The sequence below is a fragment of the Eleutherodactylus coqui genome, chromosome 11 (genome assembly GCF_035609145.1).
Source record: "Eleutherodactylus coqui strain aEleCoq1 chromosome 11, aEleCoq1.hap1, whole genome shotgun sequence".
Taxonomy (NCBI): domain Eukaryota; kingdom Metazoa; phylum Chordata; class Amphibia; order Anura; family Eleutherodactylidae; genus Eleutherodactylus; species Eleutherodactylus coqui.
Window position 1 is genome coordinate 76361217 of NC_089847.1, and position 18143 is coordinate 76379359.

Below are 18143 nucleotides of genomic sequence, written 5' to 3' on the forward strand. Positions count from 1 at the left end.
GCCGAAAAATTGGACAGCAATGGCACCCATTCTTTTGAATGGGTGTATGGACACAAGCTTGTTCTTAATCAGACTTAAAAAAAAAAAAAAAAAAAAAAAAAAAAAACACGACAAAACGAAAAAACTATTTTTGGATGAGAACACGTCAATGTGCTCTGTTCGGCAAATTGGACAGCCCTCTGAGTGTTGCCCGAGAATCTTGGGCACACACTTTTTAATCGCCGGTCTACAGGTAACCTTTGGGATTTTATGCCTCACTGATTAACCAAATAGGTTCCTGTTGTCATACAGTCCAAAGGCCCTTGAAGAACCTGGCCTGAAGAAACACTTGGAGCATACAGGTTCCATATGGCGTCCTGTGTACACTAGTCTAGATTTGCTGCAACTGAGTCTCTAGATCACGCAAACTTGTGTGCTGTCGAGGTCGGCATCCCAGATGGCCCCACACATGTACTATTGGTGAAACTTTGGGGACCGGGCAGACCACAGAGGTGTGACAATGGTGTGGAGGCTTCCTGTGACACCCTTGCTGTGCGCAGCCGATTATCCCGCAGGAAAATGCCTCTTGGAAGCCGCCATGAGAGAAACACATGTGGCTGGGGATGTCCTGAACATATCACTGAGCTGTCATTGTCCCTCATACCACTACTAGGGGTGACCGATAGTAGTATGTGATGGACCCCCCCCAGACCATCACACCAGCAGGGGGCAGTATGCCGCTCCACAGCAAAGGCCGGATTGACACACTTATCCCTGGGTCTACAGACACAAACACAGCCGTCAGTGTCCAAACTAATCCTGAATTAACTACTGACAAACCAGTTCCACCTAGCGGGAGTCCAGTTTTGCTGTTCACAACACCACTGCAAAAGGATGCGATGGTGGGTGGGTGTCAAAGGCAATATATATAATGGGCACCAAATGAGACCAAATCTCCTTCAGCCAAGTGCCTTGTAAAGGATTCCAACAGACACACAGAGCCCTCAAACGATGGCGTCACCTGTATATGGATGGCAGACAAGACAGTTGGAGCTGCTCGTGCCTGTCGGACAATCAGACGGTTCCCTTTACTGGTGGCGTGTCCTGAGCCCAGTCGCCTCGTATGAGTGTCTTCATGCATTCACTGGTCCCAACACCTTTTAACAGCCTGGTGAGGCATGTCTAGTGGTCAATAAGTTCTACACAAGCAGAAAAAGAGGTCCACTACACACAAGGAGCCCGAGAGCCTTTTTATAGGCTAAGAGTGGAAGACCACTTACCTAATCGTTTAGAGTTTTGTAGCAAAAGGACAACTCCTTCTAGGGGCTGGATTTCCTTTTTCTAAACAAAAGTGTATTTTGTAAGAGAACAGACTGTCTTTTACTTATAAACTGTTTGGGTAGTGCGGCCTGCACACGGGTGGATTTGTATTTTGCTTCCAGACTCTGCAGTAAATACCGCCCCATAGCATGCTATGGAAATACAGGATTTCATCATCTTTAACAATCACTGATACTTCCAGGTTACACATGGCATCCCATGTGACCCGGAATTGTAGTGTCTTATAGCCCCCTCAATTACTGACACGCCAAGTGTCCAGCCAGACGTGTAGCTTAGAGGACGAGGGGTGCCCAAGCTCACGTGGGAGAAGGATTTTATCCCGCTCAGTCTTAGCTCCCAGGGACCACCGGAGAGCAAGATTACTGGCCACAAGGACTCCCGACGAGACACTGGAAGAAGTCACATCATGTAGGAGAGGGAGACTCCTTCTGATCAAAGGTAACTCAAGAAATGAAAAAAAAATTATATCCACTAGAAAGACTGACTTGGCCACTATAGAGACAGAAGAACGCTGAGGGGAAGTGGGGGGGGGGGGGGGGGGGGGGGGGGGGGGGGGAAGGACCCTTTAAACGTTTTCACGTTCACATGTGCCTTGGGTCTTTATGTTACATTCTTGAAGCAGAGAAACAAAATTAAAATGCTTCCGTTTTTTCCATGGATTATGGGCGAAAAAATAAAAAAGAAGAAAACTTTCAGTTTGCTTCCAATTCCATTAAGATTCCTTCTTTTAAACAAAAAAATTGCACTGGAGTTGTGCTATTGGCTTGGGGGGGGGGGGGGGGGGGGAGCGCAAACACGACATAGGCCGCCTGCAGACGAGCGGGCATTCTGCGGCGGGAGTTCCGCCACTGGAAGCCTGCATAGGATAGCGTTAACAAACGTAATCCTACGTAGACGGCCGCACGAAATCTTGCGCGGCAAACAAACCACGGCATGTTCTATCCCCGCACAGAAACGTCACTCACCAGCCGCTGGCTCCGCTCTGCGCATGCGCCGGCTGCCGACACATGAAAGATCCGGAGCCGCGGGCGAGTTACGCGCTGCTCTCTGCAGGCGCTTGGGTCGGGTCCCGCATGGCGAAAATTCTCACTGCCGGATCCGACTCGGCTGTCTGCAGGCGGCCGTAAGCAAACTGAAAGCAATCTGGTTTCTGAAAACCCATCAACAGCAACGGGGAAGAAAGAAAAAAAAACAAAAAACAAATGGAGCAGAGAGGAGGAGTTGTGCCAGAAAGCTCAATATGACAGAACCTCAGGACAGGTCATATACAAGGGGGTACGTTCTAGAGTCACTGAATCTTGTGCATCTGGACTTTTCTAAACGGTTTGATACTGCGCCACATATAAGGTTAGTAGATAAAGTAAGAATGCTTGGTCTGGGTGAGAATGTGAGTAAGTGGGTAAGTAACTGGTCAGTGATAGAAAGCAGAGGGCGGTTATAAATGGTACATACTCTGATTGGGTCACCGTTACTAGCAGAGTACCACAGGGGGCAGTAGTGAGCCCTATTTTTAATATATTTATTAATGACCTGGTAGAAGGATTGCGTATTAAAATATTTGAAGATGGTACAAAACTATATAAAAAGCACAGATTGCAGTTCCACATGGATCTGGATAAGGCGGGCTCACACATGCCCGGCCGATGACCCTGCATACAGCATTCATCTGTACTGCGTATGACCGGAGGCCGAGAGGCAGTAATGCGTAGTAGTATTTTTCTTTATTAACATTTCCCGTGCCTTTGCTTAGCGAGGACACGTGTACCCGCAGCCCATATGCAATGTTAATTGCATATGGGCTGCGGGTCAGACAGCCTCCATTGACATCAATGGAGGCCATCCACCTGGATTATGAGTGAGAAGGAAAATTCGAAAATGCATGCCTTTCAATGCCCACAAAAGGGCCCTTTTACACGCAACGATTATCGCTCAAAAGCCATCTTTTAAGTTATAATCGTTGCTTGTAAGTGTGTGCACATCATTCACTTTTCGTCTATTGCTCAGCTTAACCCCTTCCCGCTCCAGGACGTACATTTACGTCCTGGAGTGTCGGGTATGTATGAAGAGAGGTTGCAGGTCGACCTCTCTTCATACAGCGCGGGCATCAACGGTTTACTACAGCTGACACCAGGGCAATAGCTGCAATCAGCCGTTTGTGACTATTAACCCTTTAAATGCAGCTGTCAATTCTGACAGCGGCATTTAAATTCCCCGAACATATTTGGTATCGCCGCATCCGTAAAAGTCTGATCTATCAAAGTAGCACATTTTACCTCGCACAGTGAACGTCGTCCAAAAAAAAAAAAGAAAGAAGGTCATAAATGCACATTTTCAGTCACCGTCTCCGAGAGAAAAAAACGCAATAAAGTGATGAAAAAGTCGTATGTATTAAAAATTAGTACTAACGGAAAATACAGGACATCCCGCAAAAAATGAGCCCTCGCTGAACTATGTTGATGGAAAAATAAAAACGTTATTGCACACACAAGATGACCGCAGAAAAGAATTGAAAATGAAATGTCTTTAATAAAAAAATTTTAAAAAAAGTTGGTATTGTAGTAATTGTACTGACTAGAGATGAGCGGGTAGACTCGCTGAGGCACAATACTCAAGCGAGTAGTGCCATAGCCAAGTATCTCCTTGCTCGTCTCTAAAGATTCGGGGTCCGGCGCAGGTGACAGGTGAGTTGGGGCGGGGAGCAGGGAGAGAGAGATCTCCCCTCTGTTCCTCCCCTGCCGCTCCCCCCCCCCCCCCCGCATCTTTAGAGACGAGCGGGGAGATACTCGGCTAGATACTCGCTCGAGTAATGTGCCTTAGCAAGTATACTCGCTCATCTCTAGTACCGACCCATAGAATAAAGTTATGTCATTTGTGTTGCAGTTTGTGTGTCGGAGAAACAAAACGCACTGAAAGATGGCGGAATGTAATTTTTTTTTTTCATTTTACTCCACTTAGAATTTTTTAAAAGTTTTTCAGTACATTATATGGTACTTTAAATAGCACCATTTAAAACTACAACTCGTCCCGCAAAAACAAGACCTCATACAGGTACGTCGATGGATAAATAAAGGAGTTATGATTTTTTTTAAGGGGGGGAAGGGGCGAAAAATGAAAGAAAAAAAAAAGACCGCGTCACTAAGGCGTTAAAATCATTGGGGCAGTGCTTATAGCATTCTTTCAGCTGGTGTCCCACTGGAGAATAGTGATGTATTTAGAGAACAGACCACCCGCTGTTCTCTAAATACATGCAAATGAAGCTAGTTGGCTTCGAATGGGCTGATAAGCCCATTAGTAGCTAATGCAAAATGATCGCTCAAAACTATCAGCTTCTGATGAATTTTGAGCAATCGTGTGTAAAGGGGGCTTTATGCTGCAGAAAGTCAGTGGGGATGCCAGTCATGGAGTCCACAAATCAAATTTGATCGCGTGACACCATCCTAATTTGGGGGTTTTGGCATAAAAAGTGGCAAATGAGGTTTAACATTAATAAATATAAAGTTCTGCACATGAGCAGGAAAGTACATGTCACCATTACACGCTAAATGGGAAACCACTGGGTAACACGGACATGGAAAAGGAAGAGGATTTTAATCAACCTCTTTAAGACGACAGCCATTATTTTCTATTGAGGTAGCTATTTGAGGGCTAGTTTTTTTGTGGGATAAGTTTTTTTTTCAATGTTTGTATGGCACATTAAATTCAATGTACTGGAAAACCTAAAAAGTGCAATAAAATGAAAGAAAAATACAATTCTGCTAGCTTTGGGAGGAGGGGGTGGGGGTCTTTTCACATCATACACATTGCAGCAGCTTTATTCTGTAGGACAGTACAAATGTAATTATGAGAGTAAATCTAAAGAGTTTTAGGTTTGCTTTACTACTTTTAAAAGAAAAAATATCTTTGGGGAAAAAAAAATTTGCTGCCACCATAACTTTTTTTTTCATCAAGATAGTTGTTTTTTTTTAATGTTCCTTTTTGGCAGAACATCAAAGTTTCTACTGGTACCATTTTGGAGTTTATGCGACTTTTTGATCCCATTTTATTTTTTCCTGAAGACTGGGTGATCCAAGAAGCGCAATTCTAGCATTGTGTATTTATTTTTGTCTGAGGACACTCACCATGTGGGATAAATAATGTGTTACTTTGATAGATCAGGTAATCCCAAATGCACACTTTATTTATTTATGAATATGGGAAAAAAGCTTTCTTTTTTGTGACTTTTACTTCATTATTTTTTCCACCTTTTTTTTTTTTTTTTTTTTTAAAGTAGCCATTAAGGATTTGAACTTGCTATCATTTGCTTGCCTGCCAAAATGCGGTATAATGTATTACTGTGGTTTTACATTAGACTGCATGAGCAGTCAATGAAGGCGAGCCACAGACACACCTTGATAGGCATTTATTTATGGCAGCCCCAGGGGCCTTCAGAAGACATCTGGCTACGATGGTAGCCAAACAGCACCCTGCCAGCTCATTGCAGGGGGGCCCATTTGGGATGCCCGAATAATCAGGGCATTTAGGATTAAACGCATCAGAGCTGATTGTAGGCAGATGTCTGCCACCACAGAAAGGGGACACCCTGCCTTGCCATCCCATGGGACTGCAATATAACTATACATCATATGGTGTTAAGGGAGTTAACTGTAAGCTTAAAGGGGTTCTGTCAAAAAAAAAAAAAAATTCTGTTCTTACCTATTCCTCCCCAGACAGTATTCTTACCAGATCTTCACCTCGCCAATCTTCTCCTGGCTCCTCCAGTCCCCCGGGTCACAGCACCTCTAGCCGTCCAGATCCTCCTCTTTTTGTTATGTAGCGTACATTGCCAGCATTCCGTTTCCTGTAGGTCGGTGTACCCGGTCACTAGTGACGTAGCGTTCACTGCCTAGCAGGCAATGCCGATCCTCAGCAGCCTGCTTTAGTGCGCAGAATCTCGCTACTAGTGTTTATATAGAATGGATAGCGGAGAGACATCGCACATGTGCACTAAAGCGGGCTGCTGAGGATGCAGCATTGCCTGCTAGACAGTGAACGCCACGTCACCAGTGACCGGGTACACCAACCTGCAGGAAGCAGAATGCCGGCAATGTATGCTTAATCACTAGAAGAGGATCCAGCCAACCAGAGGTGACATGACCAGGGGGACTGGAGGAGTAGATAGGTGAGGTGAAGATCTGGTAAGAAGATGCCCGAGAGAGGAATGGGCAAGTACAGATTTTTTTTTTTTTTTTTAAGTGACAGAACCCTTTTAACTGGAGCAACCAGTGTCCTGCTGCCAGGGCAAATGGGTTCGTGGGATGCGTCAAAAGAGGTCTAGAGACATATGATGAGAACATTGTTTTTATTCTTTACCAGTCACTGGTCAGACCAGACATGGAATATTGTGTACACTTTTGGGCACTGGTACTCAAGTAGGACATATCAGAGCTTGAGCAAGTTCAAAGGCAGGCAACTAAAGTCATGAATGGAATGGGTGGACTACAATACCCAAAAAGGTTATCAAAATTGAGGTTATTCACTTTAGAGAAAAAAAAAACGCCAGTAGGGGCAGAGCTAATAGCTATGTACAGGGTTATTACAAATGATCTTCCCAATCTGAAGCAGTCAGAACACAGGTGTAATGACACTCAGTTACATAAATTTGCGATAAATGGAAACAAACTCAAAATTTGTCATTAAGCAAAACTGTCTACCAGGAAGACATCCTTGTTGCCCAGAGCAACCAATCACAGCGCAGATTTCATTTCTCAAGCTGCTGAAGTAAAGTGAAGGTTGTACTGTGATTGCTTGCTATGGGCAACAAGGACAGTCTTACTGTTAAACAGTCCTGCTCAACGAAGCCCGAAAAGTTTCATTCTGCCATACTTGTCACTAAGGGGAGAGAAAACGGCTGCCAACTAAGCCAGGAGAACGTTGGGTCTTTGATTTTCATCTAATTTTCAAACAAGGTTTGGTGAAGATCCACCCAGTGGGCGCACAACATTGCTTCCACTGATATCAAAGTCATGTCATATCTGAGTGTCATTAAATGTTGCAAATTGGGAAGATCATTAATGACTATGTATAAATATATCAGGGGACAATACAGAGATCTGTAGGCATCTACACTGACATAGAAGAGGGTTCTTTACGGTAATAGCAGTGAGACTATGGAACCCTCTGCCTGAGGACGTGGTGATGGTGAATTTGTTCAAGAGGGACCTGGACATCTTGGAGTGTAACAATATATATTTTAATCACTAAATGACTTCAGAAGGGTCGGTGGTCCAGTGATGTATTCGGATTTGAGTCGGGAAGGAATCTTTTCCCCCTAAAATTAAGAAAATTGGATTCTACCTAATGGAGTTTTCTTGCCTTCCTCTGCATAAACATGGGTGGGGTTAACAGGCTGAACTAGATGGACATTGTGGTCTTTTTTTTCCAGCCTTATACACTAGGTCAGTGGTGGCGAACCTATGGCACGTGTTCCAGAGGCGGCACACAGAGCCCTCCCTACTGGCACGCATCACCGTCGGCTGCTCACCACAATAGTGAATACCGGAAGGGGCCGCGGCTCCCCTGCCGGTATTCACTCACTGTGCTGCTAGTGCCGCTGATCCCGGCGCACACTGTGATGTCAGTGTGCAGCCGGGATGCTCCTCCCCCGACGTCTCTACTACTTGGTTCCGCGAGAGCAGAGGAGGCGGCATCCGGCAGCACACCAACGTCACAGTGTGCACTGGGATCAACGATGCTGGCGGCGTGTCGGGCAGAGGAGTAGCGGTGCTTCCATGAGGAGGGGGGGGCAAGTATGTGGGTCTCGGAGGGAGGATGGGGGGGGCCACTGTGGGACGTCACTATTGCACAGGGGGCTGCTGTGGGGGCCACTATTACCACCAGGGTATGTTGACATGTGGCAGAAATGGACAGTGCTGTTTCAAAATAGACAGCGTGCAGATTTTGACTGCTTTATGGATGCGGAAATGCTGCCGAATTTTTTACAGAAATTTCCGCTGAGGACATTCTGCAGTATTTCAGCATCCAAAAAAACAAGGTAGAGCGACAGAGTATCACTGCCCCCGGCGCTCTGCCTGCTCCCGTCCCTACTCCGACTCAGTCACTCAGCCACTGTCACTCTCCTCGCCGGCCTCGCATTATGGCCGGCATATGTGACGGCAGCGAGGAGACTGACAGCACAGGAGCTGGGAGATGGAACAAGGCCAAGTGGCATAGGAGGGGGAAATGACTGGAGCCAGCAGGGGAGATGGTGGCCACCCATTCCCCTGGCCAGCCAATCCAGTTGGGGGCGTTGGCAGTGGGTGTGCATCTGGTCTCCACTCATTCTTCTGGTGGAGACAAGATACAATAGTAACCATCTCCTGAACATTGCAAGAATCTGCCCTTTACTCATCGTGCACACACTAAAAACACTCACTGTTGCCCTCATCCACTCTTGGCTCGATTATTGCAACTCGCTGTTGATTGGCCTCCTCCGCACCAGACTCTCCAATCCATCCCGAATGCGGCAGCCAGGCTTATCTTCCTTTCCAGCCACTGCCCCGTGCAAGTCACTGTACCGGCTGCCCCTCAAATGTAGAATTCAATTCAAACTCACCTTTCTCATCCACAAAGCTCTCCACAGCACCGCACCACCCTACGCTATCTCTATCATCTCAATCCACCACCTCCACTCACGAAATCAGATTAAGTGCTCCTTTAAATTCGAACCTCGCATTCCCGCCTCCAAGACTTCTCCAGAGCAGCACCAGTCCTCTGGAAGGCATTACCCAAAACTATCTGACTCACAAAACTTCAGGTGTGCTCTAAAAACGAACCTCTTCAGGGAGGCATACCATATCTCCTAAACCAAACCCCTCTGTACTCCGCCTGATAACATGCTCCCTGTCCTCCCGACTACGGTTCCTGCTAGCCGTAATCAACCAGCACCTGCAGTCATACCGATTCAGCCACTATACGGCTTAAGTCAGACCACTGTCTATGTGTATAGCATCCCTCACACTCCACCTCGCCACACCGTACACACCTCCAGCCCCTTTACCTTCTGTATCACCCCATTACTTGTAGTACGCAAGCTCCTTGGAGCCCCTCGCCCCTACTGTGTCCATCAATTGATTACTTCATGTAACCGTGGTTTTGTTTGTTCCCTGTTTTGTAGGCGCTGCGGAATATGGTGTCGCTATATAAATAAAGATTATTATTAGCATGTCTGTCACTACTTTACACTACCCACAGTGTGGACAGCATAAAGTACATGGCAGGTTCCCTTTAATCCCCCACAACCAGTTGAGTAATAATTCAATCTGGCTGAAACATGAGAATGACACTCCGCTATCATGTGGAGTAACAGACTTGATAAAGGCCTCACGCTCACTGCTGCAGCACACAGATCCAGAATAAGGCGGCCATATAGATCCACACATCCTTCACCCCCGTGCCTCACATTTTACATGGAGGTACACGGAAGCTTTGATGCCTGCCCTGGTAGCACCACACACAAGAGCCGTGTATAAAGGCCCTTTGTACACCAGCCTGTAATCAGCTGAACAAGTGTTTGAACATTCATACGGATGCTTGTTACTAATCATTGCCCTACGTAAACGGGATGTGCTGTCCACAAGAGTGAAAGGGCATTTTGGGAGGGGGGGGGGGGGGGGGGGGGAAAGAGTGGAGAATCGTATTAATGATCATTTCTTCCCCGTACAGTTTGCGTCAGCCTCTGTGAAAGCCATGTAAACTAGTGACGTGTTGATTTGTGCTCATTGTGGGCCTGAATGCGGCCTGTCTAAACAGGACCTTAAAGGGGCGAGTCACTTTAAATAAAACCTTTAATTCATTTGCTCAGCAGTTCTGTTTTTGTTCCTGGAGCCAAGCCCACCGGCCCAGCCAGCCACCCGTCCTGTAGGGACAAGCCCTGCCATCCAACACGCGGCCGCCCGTCCTGTGAGGACAGCCCTGCCATCCAACACGCGGCCGCCCGTCCTGTGAGGACAGCCCTGCCATCCAACACGCGGCCGCCCGTCCTGTGAGGACAGCCCTGCCATCCAACACGCGGCCGCCCGTCCTGTGAGGACAGCCCTGCCATCCAACACGCGGCCGCCCGTCCTGTGAGGACAGCCCTGCCATCCAACACGCGGCCGCCCGTCCTGTGAGGACAGCCCTGCCATCCAACACGCGGCCGCCCGTCCTGTGAGGACAGCCCTGCCATCCAACACGCGGCCGCCCGTCCTGTGAGGACAGCCCTGCCATCCAACACGCGGCCGCCCGTCCTGTGAGGACAGCCCTGCCATCCAACACGCGGCCGCCCGTCCTGTGAGGACAGCCCTGCCATCCAACACGCGGCCGCCCGTCCTGTGAGGACAGCCCTGCCATCCAACACGCGGCCGCCCGTCCTGTGAGGACAGCCCTGCCATCCAACACGCGGCCGCCCGTCCTGTGAGGACAGCCCTGCCATCCAACACGCGGCCGCCCGTCCTGTAAGGACAGTCCTGCCATCCAACACGCGGCCGCCCGTCCTGTAAGGACAGCCCTGCCATCCAACACGCGGCCGCCCGTCCTGTAGGGACAGTCCTCCCATCCAACACGCGGCCGCCCGTCCTGTAAGGACAGTCCTCCCATCCAACACGCGGCCGCCCGTCCTGTAGGGACAGCCCTGCCATCCAACACACGGCTGCTTACTTCACTGAAAGGGTTAGCTATGCTTTTAAAAACTGATGGCCACCCTTAGGCTAGACCAAATCCTGATTGCTCGAGGCCCACCACTGATCAGCTTCCTGAAAGGATCGCAGCATCTTCTATATTCACATTAGCGTTAGGGCTGGGCGATTAATCATATGATTAATTTGCTAGTTCAGTATTCAAGATTCAGAATTTTGCTTGAATTGTACAATTTTCGCACTGCCACCATGAGCAAGGCTAAATTCACATATAATACTGGGTACTGGAAGAAAGGAGCAGGAAAATGCAAAATACTATAGAAGAGGGAGTTTAGCAGAATCCCTGCAATAATCTGAAGGCTGCTGAGTTGTGACAGCCATGAAGCCCCCCCCTTCCCCCCGAACTCCGGCTACAAGCAGCACATCCAAGCAGGTCATCACTCGCCCCACAGTACAGTATGGTTGGCAGACAACGAAACAGTTGGACCTGTTTATCGGTTGATCAGACGATCCTCTCTGCTTGGTGGTCTGTCGGGACTGTCCTGAGCCCGGTCACCTTGTATGCCCTCACTGGTCCCAACACCTCCTAACAGTCTGGTCAGAACGGCCTCGGTGCCAGACAATTGGTTGATATGACCTTCCATCTTGTCACATTCCAATAATGCACCATGACAGAGGTAGAACGGTCCTGTTGAACACCAACATTGCACCCATGGGATACAGCTTCATTATTTGTACACCAAAAGAGGAACTGGCCATCCGTATGGTTCAGCAACAAAATAGGAGTATCACTAGAGATGGCATTCTGCCATGTGGCCAAGTTCCACTGACGTTTTCCCTGGGCCCATGTGAGGCGTTGTTGGTGATGGCATAGAGGGATCAGTCTTCAGCTACTGAACCTCAGTCAATGCAAGATACGTTGCATGGTCATTGCGGAAATCTGTTCAACTTCCTCGCTGTTGTAGTTAGGAGCAGAGTGCCCCGAGTGCAGATCATGACCCGGTCACCAGGTGGTGCCGTGCTACTCATCAGAAGAGGTTATGCGCCAACTGTTCCTAATGCAGCCATGGTTCAGTGTATTTCGTTAACACCAGATGGGTATTATATAGGTTTTACTGCTTTTGCACTCTTTATTAAACAACAGACTGTCACCACAATCGTTTTATTTGGCCATTGACAGCAGTACAAGGGCTTCTTTTTCGCAAGAGGACTTTTATTTGTTGTAAACCATTTTGGAGGTATGACCTTATGATTACTTTTTATTCATGTTTTGGGGAAGCAAACAGATTTTATGGAATTTACCCTGCAAGATAAATCTAATATTGTATAGTATGGGTTGTTATGGATGTGGTGATACTAAATGTGTGTAGTTTTGCTTTTAGGGTTTTTTTTTCCATATTGAATGCATCGTAAGGGATTAAAAAAAAAAAAGTTTCTCTGAAAAACATTCTGTGACATCTGCAGAATAAAATGCCAGAAGTGATTAGATGAGCAAGCGCTCATTTCAGTTCTTTTCTAGGGCAAAAAAAAAAACACCACTCGTAACAATTGGAGAGGAAATCTGCTTCTCTGATTGATAAGAGGGTATTAAGAAAAAAAGTCCATAGCCCCCCTTCCTTGGAACAGGGGGAAAGACAGGAGAATCACCAATCTTCTCTTCGCCAATGCACCCCCCTCAGGCATGACAGCTGTAAATTCAGTATTCCCGATCCCACTTCACACGGCTGTAGCTCTGCTTCTATCGTTGCCACTGACATGCTTTTCATATTTCAAAGCCAAGATTCTTTGCATTAAAATCAGACCAAATGTCAGCAGAACTGATAGAAGCGGCGCTGCAGCGTGTGAAGGTTGAGCTCAGTTAGTTCAAAACTAGGGACTTTTCCCTGTAGAACGAGCCCCGTGTGTGGTAGACTGTGGGGGGGCTTACTGTGGGGGTATGCACACAGTAGTGGGGGTCTACGTGGGAGTACCCCTGTAGTACTCGTACTCTGCTCATACACACATGTAATGCAGGCATCACGTATATCACCAGCATAAGGCTTTTTCCTGCCCTAGAAGCACAGCAGGCACCTATAGCGTTCTATAGGCCCTATAGGTTTAAGGCTGCATTCACACTACTTCCATTTTTTTCTATTACTAAAGGCCCAATGCGCACGGATGGATTATCGCTGCAGAATTAGTGGCCAGGCGCCCGCCGCAAATTCTGCAGCAATGTCAGTCCATAGACACGCCATGTTAAAAGATTCCTCCCTGCCAACGAGCAAAAATAAACTGCGATTTTCTGCTCACGGGGGAGAATTGCAGCATGTTGTAATCTGTGCAGAAAACCTCACGGACGGCTTCCATTGCAGTCAATGGAAGCCATCCGTCTCGTGGCGAGTCGCCGCGGGTCTGCGTCATCGCCATGCACTGCGCAAGCTGAGACACTGTGGATCCGGACAGATGAGTATAGGGTCTCTGGCCGGCACCGGGTCTGATGCCGGCTTCACACAGATGTATTTCTGCACTCAACGCTCAAGTCAGCAGAAAGTGTTGATTTCAATTGGTTCTTCACATGCGCGTATTTTGTGTGCGCACTTCAGTTGCGCAAAAAATGATGCATGTTCTAGCTTTCTGCAGATTTGCACACCATAGAAGTCAATGGGAAGGGGGTGCAAATGTGTGGAACACTGCGTAATAAAGATTACTACTTGTGCTGGAGAAAGCACACATCTGGAGTCGTAATCGGGGTTTGTTTGCCGTGCACAAAGTCACGTTGTGGGCAAAAGACTGTAGTAAAATACGCTGACATGGGCATAAAGAAGCCGCTTACAGCGCAGCAGCGACACACTAAGGCCTCATGTCCACTAGCTAAATGGAATCGCGGAATCATTGGCCATCCGCGGTCCATTAAATTGATTTTTGCACTCGCGGATGGCATTTTGAAAGAATTGCATTTTTCACGCACGGGAGAAAAACGCGGCATGCTCCATTCTGTTGCGGATTCCGCGAGGATCGGCAACATTGCTATCACATTGATAGCAATGTGTGCGGGTATCTGCATGCAAAAAAATACCATTTAAAGCAAATCCACCGCGGAATCCACGGCAGATTCTGCGCGGATTGTATTTTTCAAGTTGACATGAGGCCTAAGGCCGCCTGCAGACGGGCGGGTCGTATCCGGCGGCGAGAATTCTCGCTGCGGGACCCGACCTGAGCGCCTGCAGAGATGAGCGCGTACTCGCCCACGCCCGGCGGCCCCGGCTCTTTCATGTGCCGGCTGCCGGCGCATGCGCAGACCGGAGCCGGCGGCCGGGTGAGTCTGTGAGCCCCGCACAAAAATAGGACATGCCGCGGTTTGTTTGCCACGCGAGATTTCGCGCGGCCGTCTGCATAGGAGTGCGTATTGTAATGCACTCCTATGCAGGCTTTCAGTGGCGGAAATCCCGCCACGGGATTTCCGCCCGTGTGCAGGCGGGCGCAGTTGCACTTACGTCCGTGTGAGGCCAGCCTGAAACAGAACGGAAGTCACAAACGTACACGGCGGTGCGAATGTTACAAGTATTTTGTGGACAAATTGTACCCTGTCACACCGCAACATCCAGCTGACATCTGTATCACAGGGTGAACCCCTCCGACAAGTCCGGCGGCTCCGCAACTACCTGCCCCAAAGAAAGTCTGTAACGTTAGAAGGACTGTGCAGCCCTGCAGCCATCTGTGGCCCCCGGCAGTCAGGAGCCGCTGCAGCCATCTGTAGCCCCGCAGTCAGGAGCCGCTGCAGCCATCTGTAGCCCCCGGGGCCCCGGCAGTCAGGAGCCGCTGCAGCCATCTGGGGCCCCGCAGTCAGGAGCCGCTGCAGCCATCTGGGGCCCCGCAGTCAGGAGCCGCTGCAGCCATCTGGGGCCCCGCAGTCAGGAGCCGCTGCAGCCATCTGGGGCCCCGCAGTCAGGAGCCGCTGCAGCCATCTGGGGCCCCGCAGTCAGGAGCCGCTGCAGCCATCTGGGGCCCCGCAGTCAGGAGCCGCTGCAGCCATCTGGGGCCCCGCAGTCAGGAGCCGCTGCAGCCATCTGTAGCCCCGCAGTCAGGAGCCGCTGCAGCCATCTGTAGCCCCGCAGTCAGGAGCCGCTGCAGCCATCTGTAGCCCCGCAGTCAGGAGCCGCTGCAGCCATCTGTAGCCCCGCAGTCAGGAGCCGCTGCAGCCATCTGTAGCCCCGCAGTCAGGAGCCGCTGCAGCCATCTGTAACCTTCACTGCAGCCATAAATAATGTGTGCGCTCATATAAGGCAAATAGTTCTGCCATGACAGGCCGGCGTTACTGGAGCGGCCGGAGACGGCGGGGCCGGCACGTCACACCTGCAGCCCCCCGCCATTGTGCCCCCGGGACAGCCGGCACACAGCCGCTTCCTAATCCCCGCAGCCCTCCGCTTCCTGCCGGCGGACCAGTAGCTCCTGACGCCAGCCCGTGCCCGCCGCACATGCCATACTTACTCCACAAACAGAGCGCCCCCTGTCGGCCGGCGCCCGCACAGGTTACTATTTACGGTTCTAGCACAACACCTGCACCCCCCAGCACACACGGGGATGACGTAGCGGCACCCAACAGTCCTGCTGACACCGCCGGACACTCGGCGCGGGGCTCACCTGCCGGTCCTAAGGGCTGCGCTGCCTCCTCCCCGAATAGAAGCCTGAAGTCCAACTCGTCAGTACCACAATGTGCGGCACTCATCGGTGCCAGCAGCCCGCACTCAGCTTGTCGTTCTTCCCACGCCGGTTTCCCGCTCTTTCCCCGGTTTCCCGCTCTCCTTTCTAAGCCCGCACCAACTTTGTCGGGTTGGAGCGTCCGGGCCCCAGTAGCGGTTAGTTCCCCTTCTCGATAAGGACCCTATGACGTCGGCGCGTCACGTGACATCGCCAGTCACGTGGTGCAGGATTCCGCGCTTGCAGCTGGTTGGTGCTGCTACAGTGTGTTGTGTTGTGTAGTGCAGTGCTGTGCGGTGGACGGCGGCACGGGGCCGGGGCTCTACATGTAGGTGCGGTGGACGGCGGGGCCGGGGCTCTACATGTAGGTGCAGGGGCCTCTGCGGTGGACTTTCCAGGGACTCTACATGTGGGTGCAGGGGGCTGTGCAGTGTACTTGCCGGGGACTCTACATGTAGGTGCAGGGGGCTATGCGGTGGGCGGCGGCACAGTGCCGGGGCTCTGCGTGTAGGGGGGGGGGGCTGTGCGGTGGACGGGATAGGGGCTCTACATATATATGCAGGGGACTAAGCGGTGGATGGCATGGGGCTGGTGGGCTCTATATGTACGTGGGGCGGCTGTGCGGTGGATGGCATGGGGCTGGTGGGCTCTATATGCAGGTGTGGGGGCTGTGCGGTGGATGGCATGGGGCTGGTGGGCTCTATATGCAGGTGTGGGGGCTGTGCGGTGGATGGCATGGGGCTGGTGGACTCTATATGTACGTGGGGGGGCTGTGCGGTGGATGGCATGGGGCTGGTGGGCTCTATATGTACGTGGGGGGGCTGTGCGGTGGGCTCTATATGTACGTGGGGGGGCTGTGCGGTGGGCTCTATATGTACGTGGGGGGGCTGTGCGGTGGATGGCATGGGGCTGGTGGGCTCTATATGCAGGTGCGGGGGCTGTGCTGTGGATGGCATGGGGCTGGTGGGCTCTATATGCAGGTGCGGGGGCTGTGCTGTGGATGGCATGGGGCTGGTGGGCTCTATATGCAGGGGGGGGGCCTGTGCGGTGGATGGCATGGGGCTGGTGGGCTCTATATGCAGGTGTGGGGGCTGTGCGGTGGATGGCATGGGGCTGGTGGGCTCTATATGCAGGTGTGGGGGCTGTGCGGTGGATGGCATGGGGCTGGTGGGCTCTATATGCAGGGGGGGGCTGTGCGGTGGATGGCATGGGGCTGGTGGGCTCTATATGTACGTGGGGGGGCTGTGCGGTGGATGGCATGGGGCTGGTGGGCTCTATATGCAGGTGCGGGGGCTGTGCTGTGGATGGCATGGGGCTGGTGGGCTCTATATGCAGGTGCGGGGGCTGTGCTGTGGATGGCATGGGGCTGGTGGGCTCTATATGCAGGGGGGGGGCTGTGCGGTGGATGGCATGGGGCTGGTGGGCTCTATATGCAGGTGTGGGGGCTGTGCGGTGGATGGCATGGGGCTGGTGGGCTCTATATGCAGGTGTGGGGGCTGTGCGGTGGATGGCATGGGGCTGGTGGGCTCTATATGCAGGTGTGGGGGCTGTGCGGTGGATGGCATGGGGCTGGTGGGCTCTATATGCAGGTGTGGGGGCTGTGCGGTGGATGGCATGGGGCTGGTGGGCTCTATATGCAGGTGTGGGGGCTGTGCGGTGGATGGCATGGGGCTGGTGGGCTCTATATGCAGGTGTGGGGGCTGTGCGGTGGATGGCATGGGGCTGGTGGGCTCTATATGCAGGTGTGGGGGCTGTGCGGTGGATGGCATGGGGCTGGTGGGCTCTATATGCAGGTGTGGGGGCTGTGCGGTGGATGGCATGGGGCTGGTGGGCTCTATATGTACGTGGGGGGGCTGTGCGGTGGATGGCATGGGGCTGGTGGGCTTTATATGTACGTGGGGGGGCTGTGCGGTGGATGGCATGGGGCTGGTGGGCTCTATATGCAGGTGTGGGGGCTGTGCGGTGGATGGCATGGGGCTGGTGGGCTCTATATGCAGGTGTGGGGGCTGTGCGGTGGATGGCATGGGGCTGGTGGGCTCTATATGTACGTGGGGGGGCTGTGCGGTGGATGGCATGGGGCTGGTGGGCTCTATATGTACGTGGGGGGGCTGTGCGGTGGATGGCATGGGGCTGGTGGGCTCTATATGTACGTGGGGGGGCTGTGCGGTGGATGGCATGGGGCTGGTGGGCTCTATATGTACGTGGGGGGCTGTGCGGTGGATGGCATGGGGCTGGTGGGCTCTATATGTACGTGGGGGGGCTGTGCGGTGGATGGCATGGGGCTGGTGGGCTCTATATGTACGTGGGGGGGCTGTGCGGTGGATGGCATGGGGCTGGTGGGCTCTATATGTACGTGGGGGGGCTGTGCGGTGGGCTCTATATGTACGTGGGGGGGCTGTGCGGTGGGCTCTATATGTACGTGGGGGGGGCTGTGCGGTGGATGACATGGGGCTGGTGGGCTCTATATGCAGGTGCGGGGGCTGTGCTGTGGATGGC

The 18143-nt window shown here is 51.4% G+C and overlaps 1 protein-coding gene across 2 annotated transcripts in view; it reads right to left on the bottom strand.

Moving 5' to 3' along the window:
* The window catches only part of NFATC3 (nuclear factor of activated T cells 3), a 143734-nt gene extending 127924 nt beyond the window's left edge, over positions 1-15810 (bottom strand). The window contains exon 1 of one of the 2 annotated variants that reach the window (XM_066582674.1): positions 15591-15810. In XM_066582674.1, coding sequence (XP_066438771.1) covers positions 15591-15675 — 85 coding nt within the window. In that variant the 5' untranslated portion in view covers positions 15676-15810. The remainder of the gene's footprint in view (positions 1-15590) is intronic. The other variant, XM_066582675.1, reaches the window with a different exon arrangement.
* Between the last annotated feature and the right edge of the window lie 2333 nt (positions 15811-18143).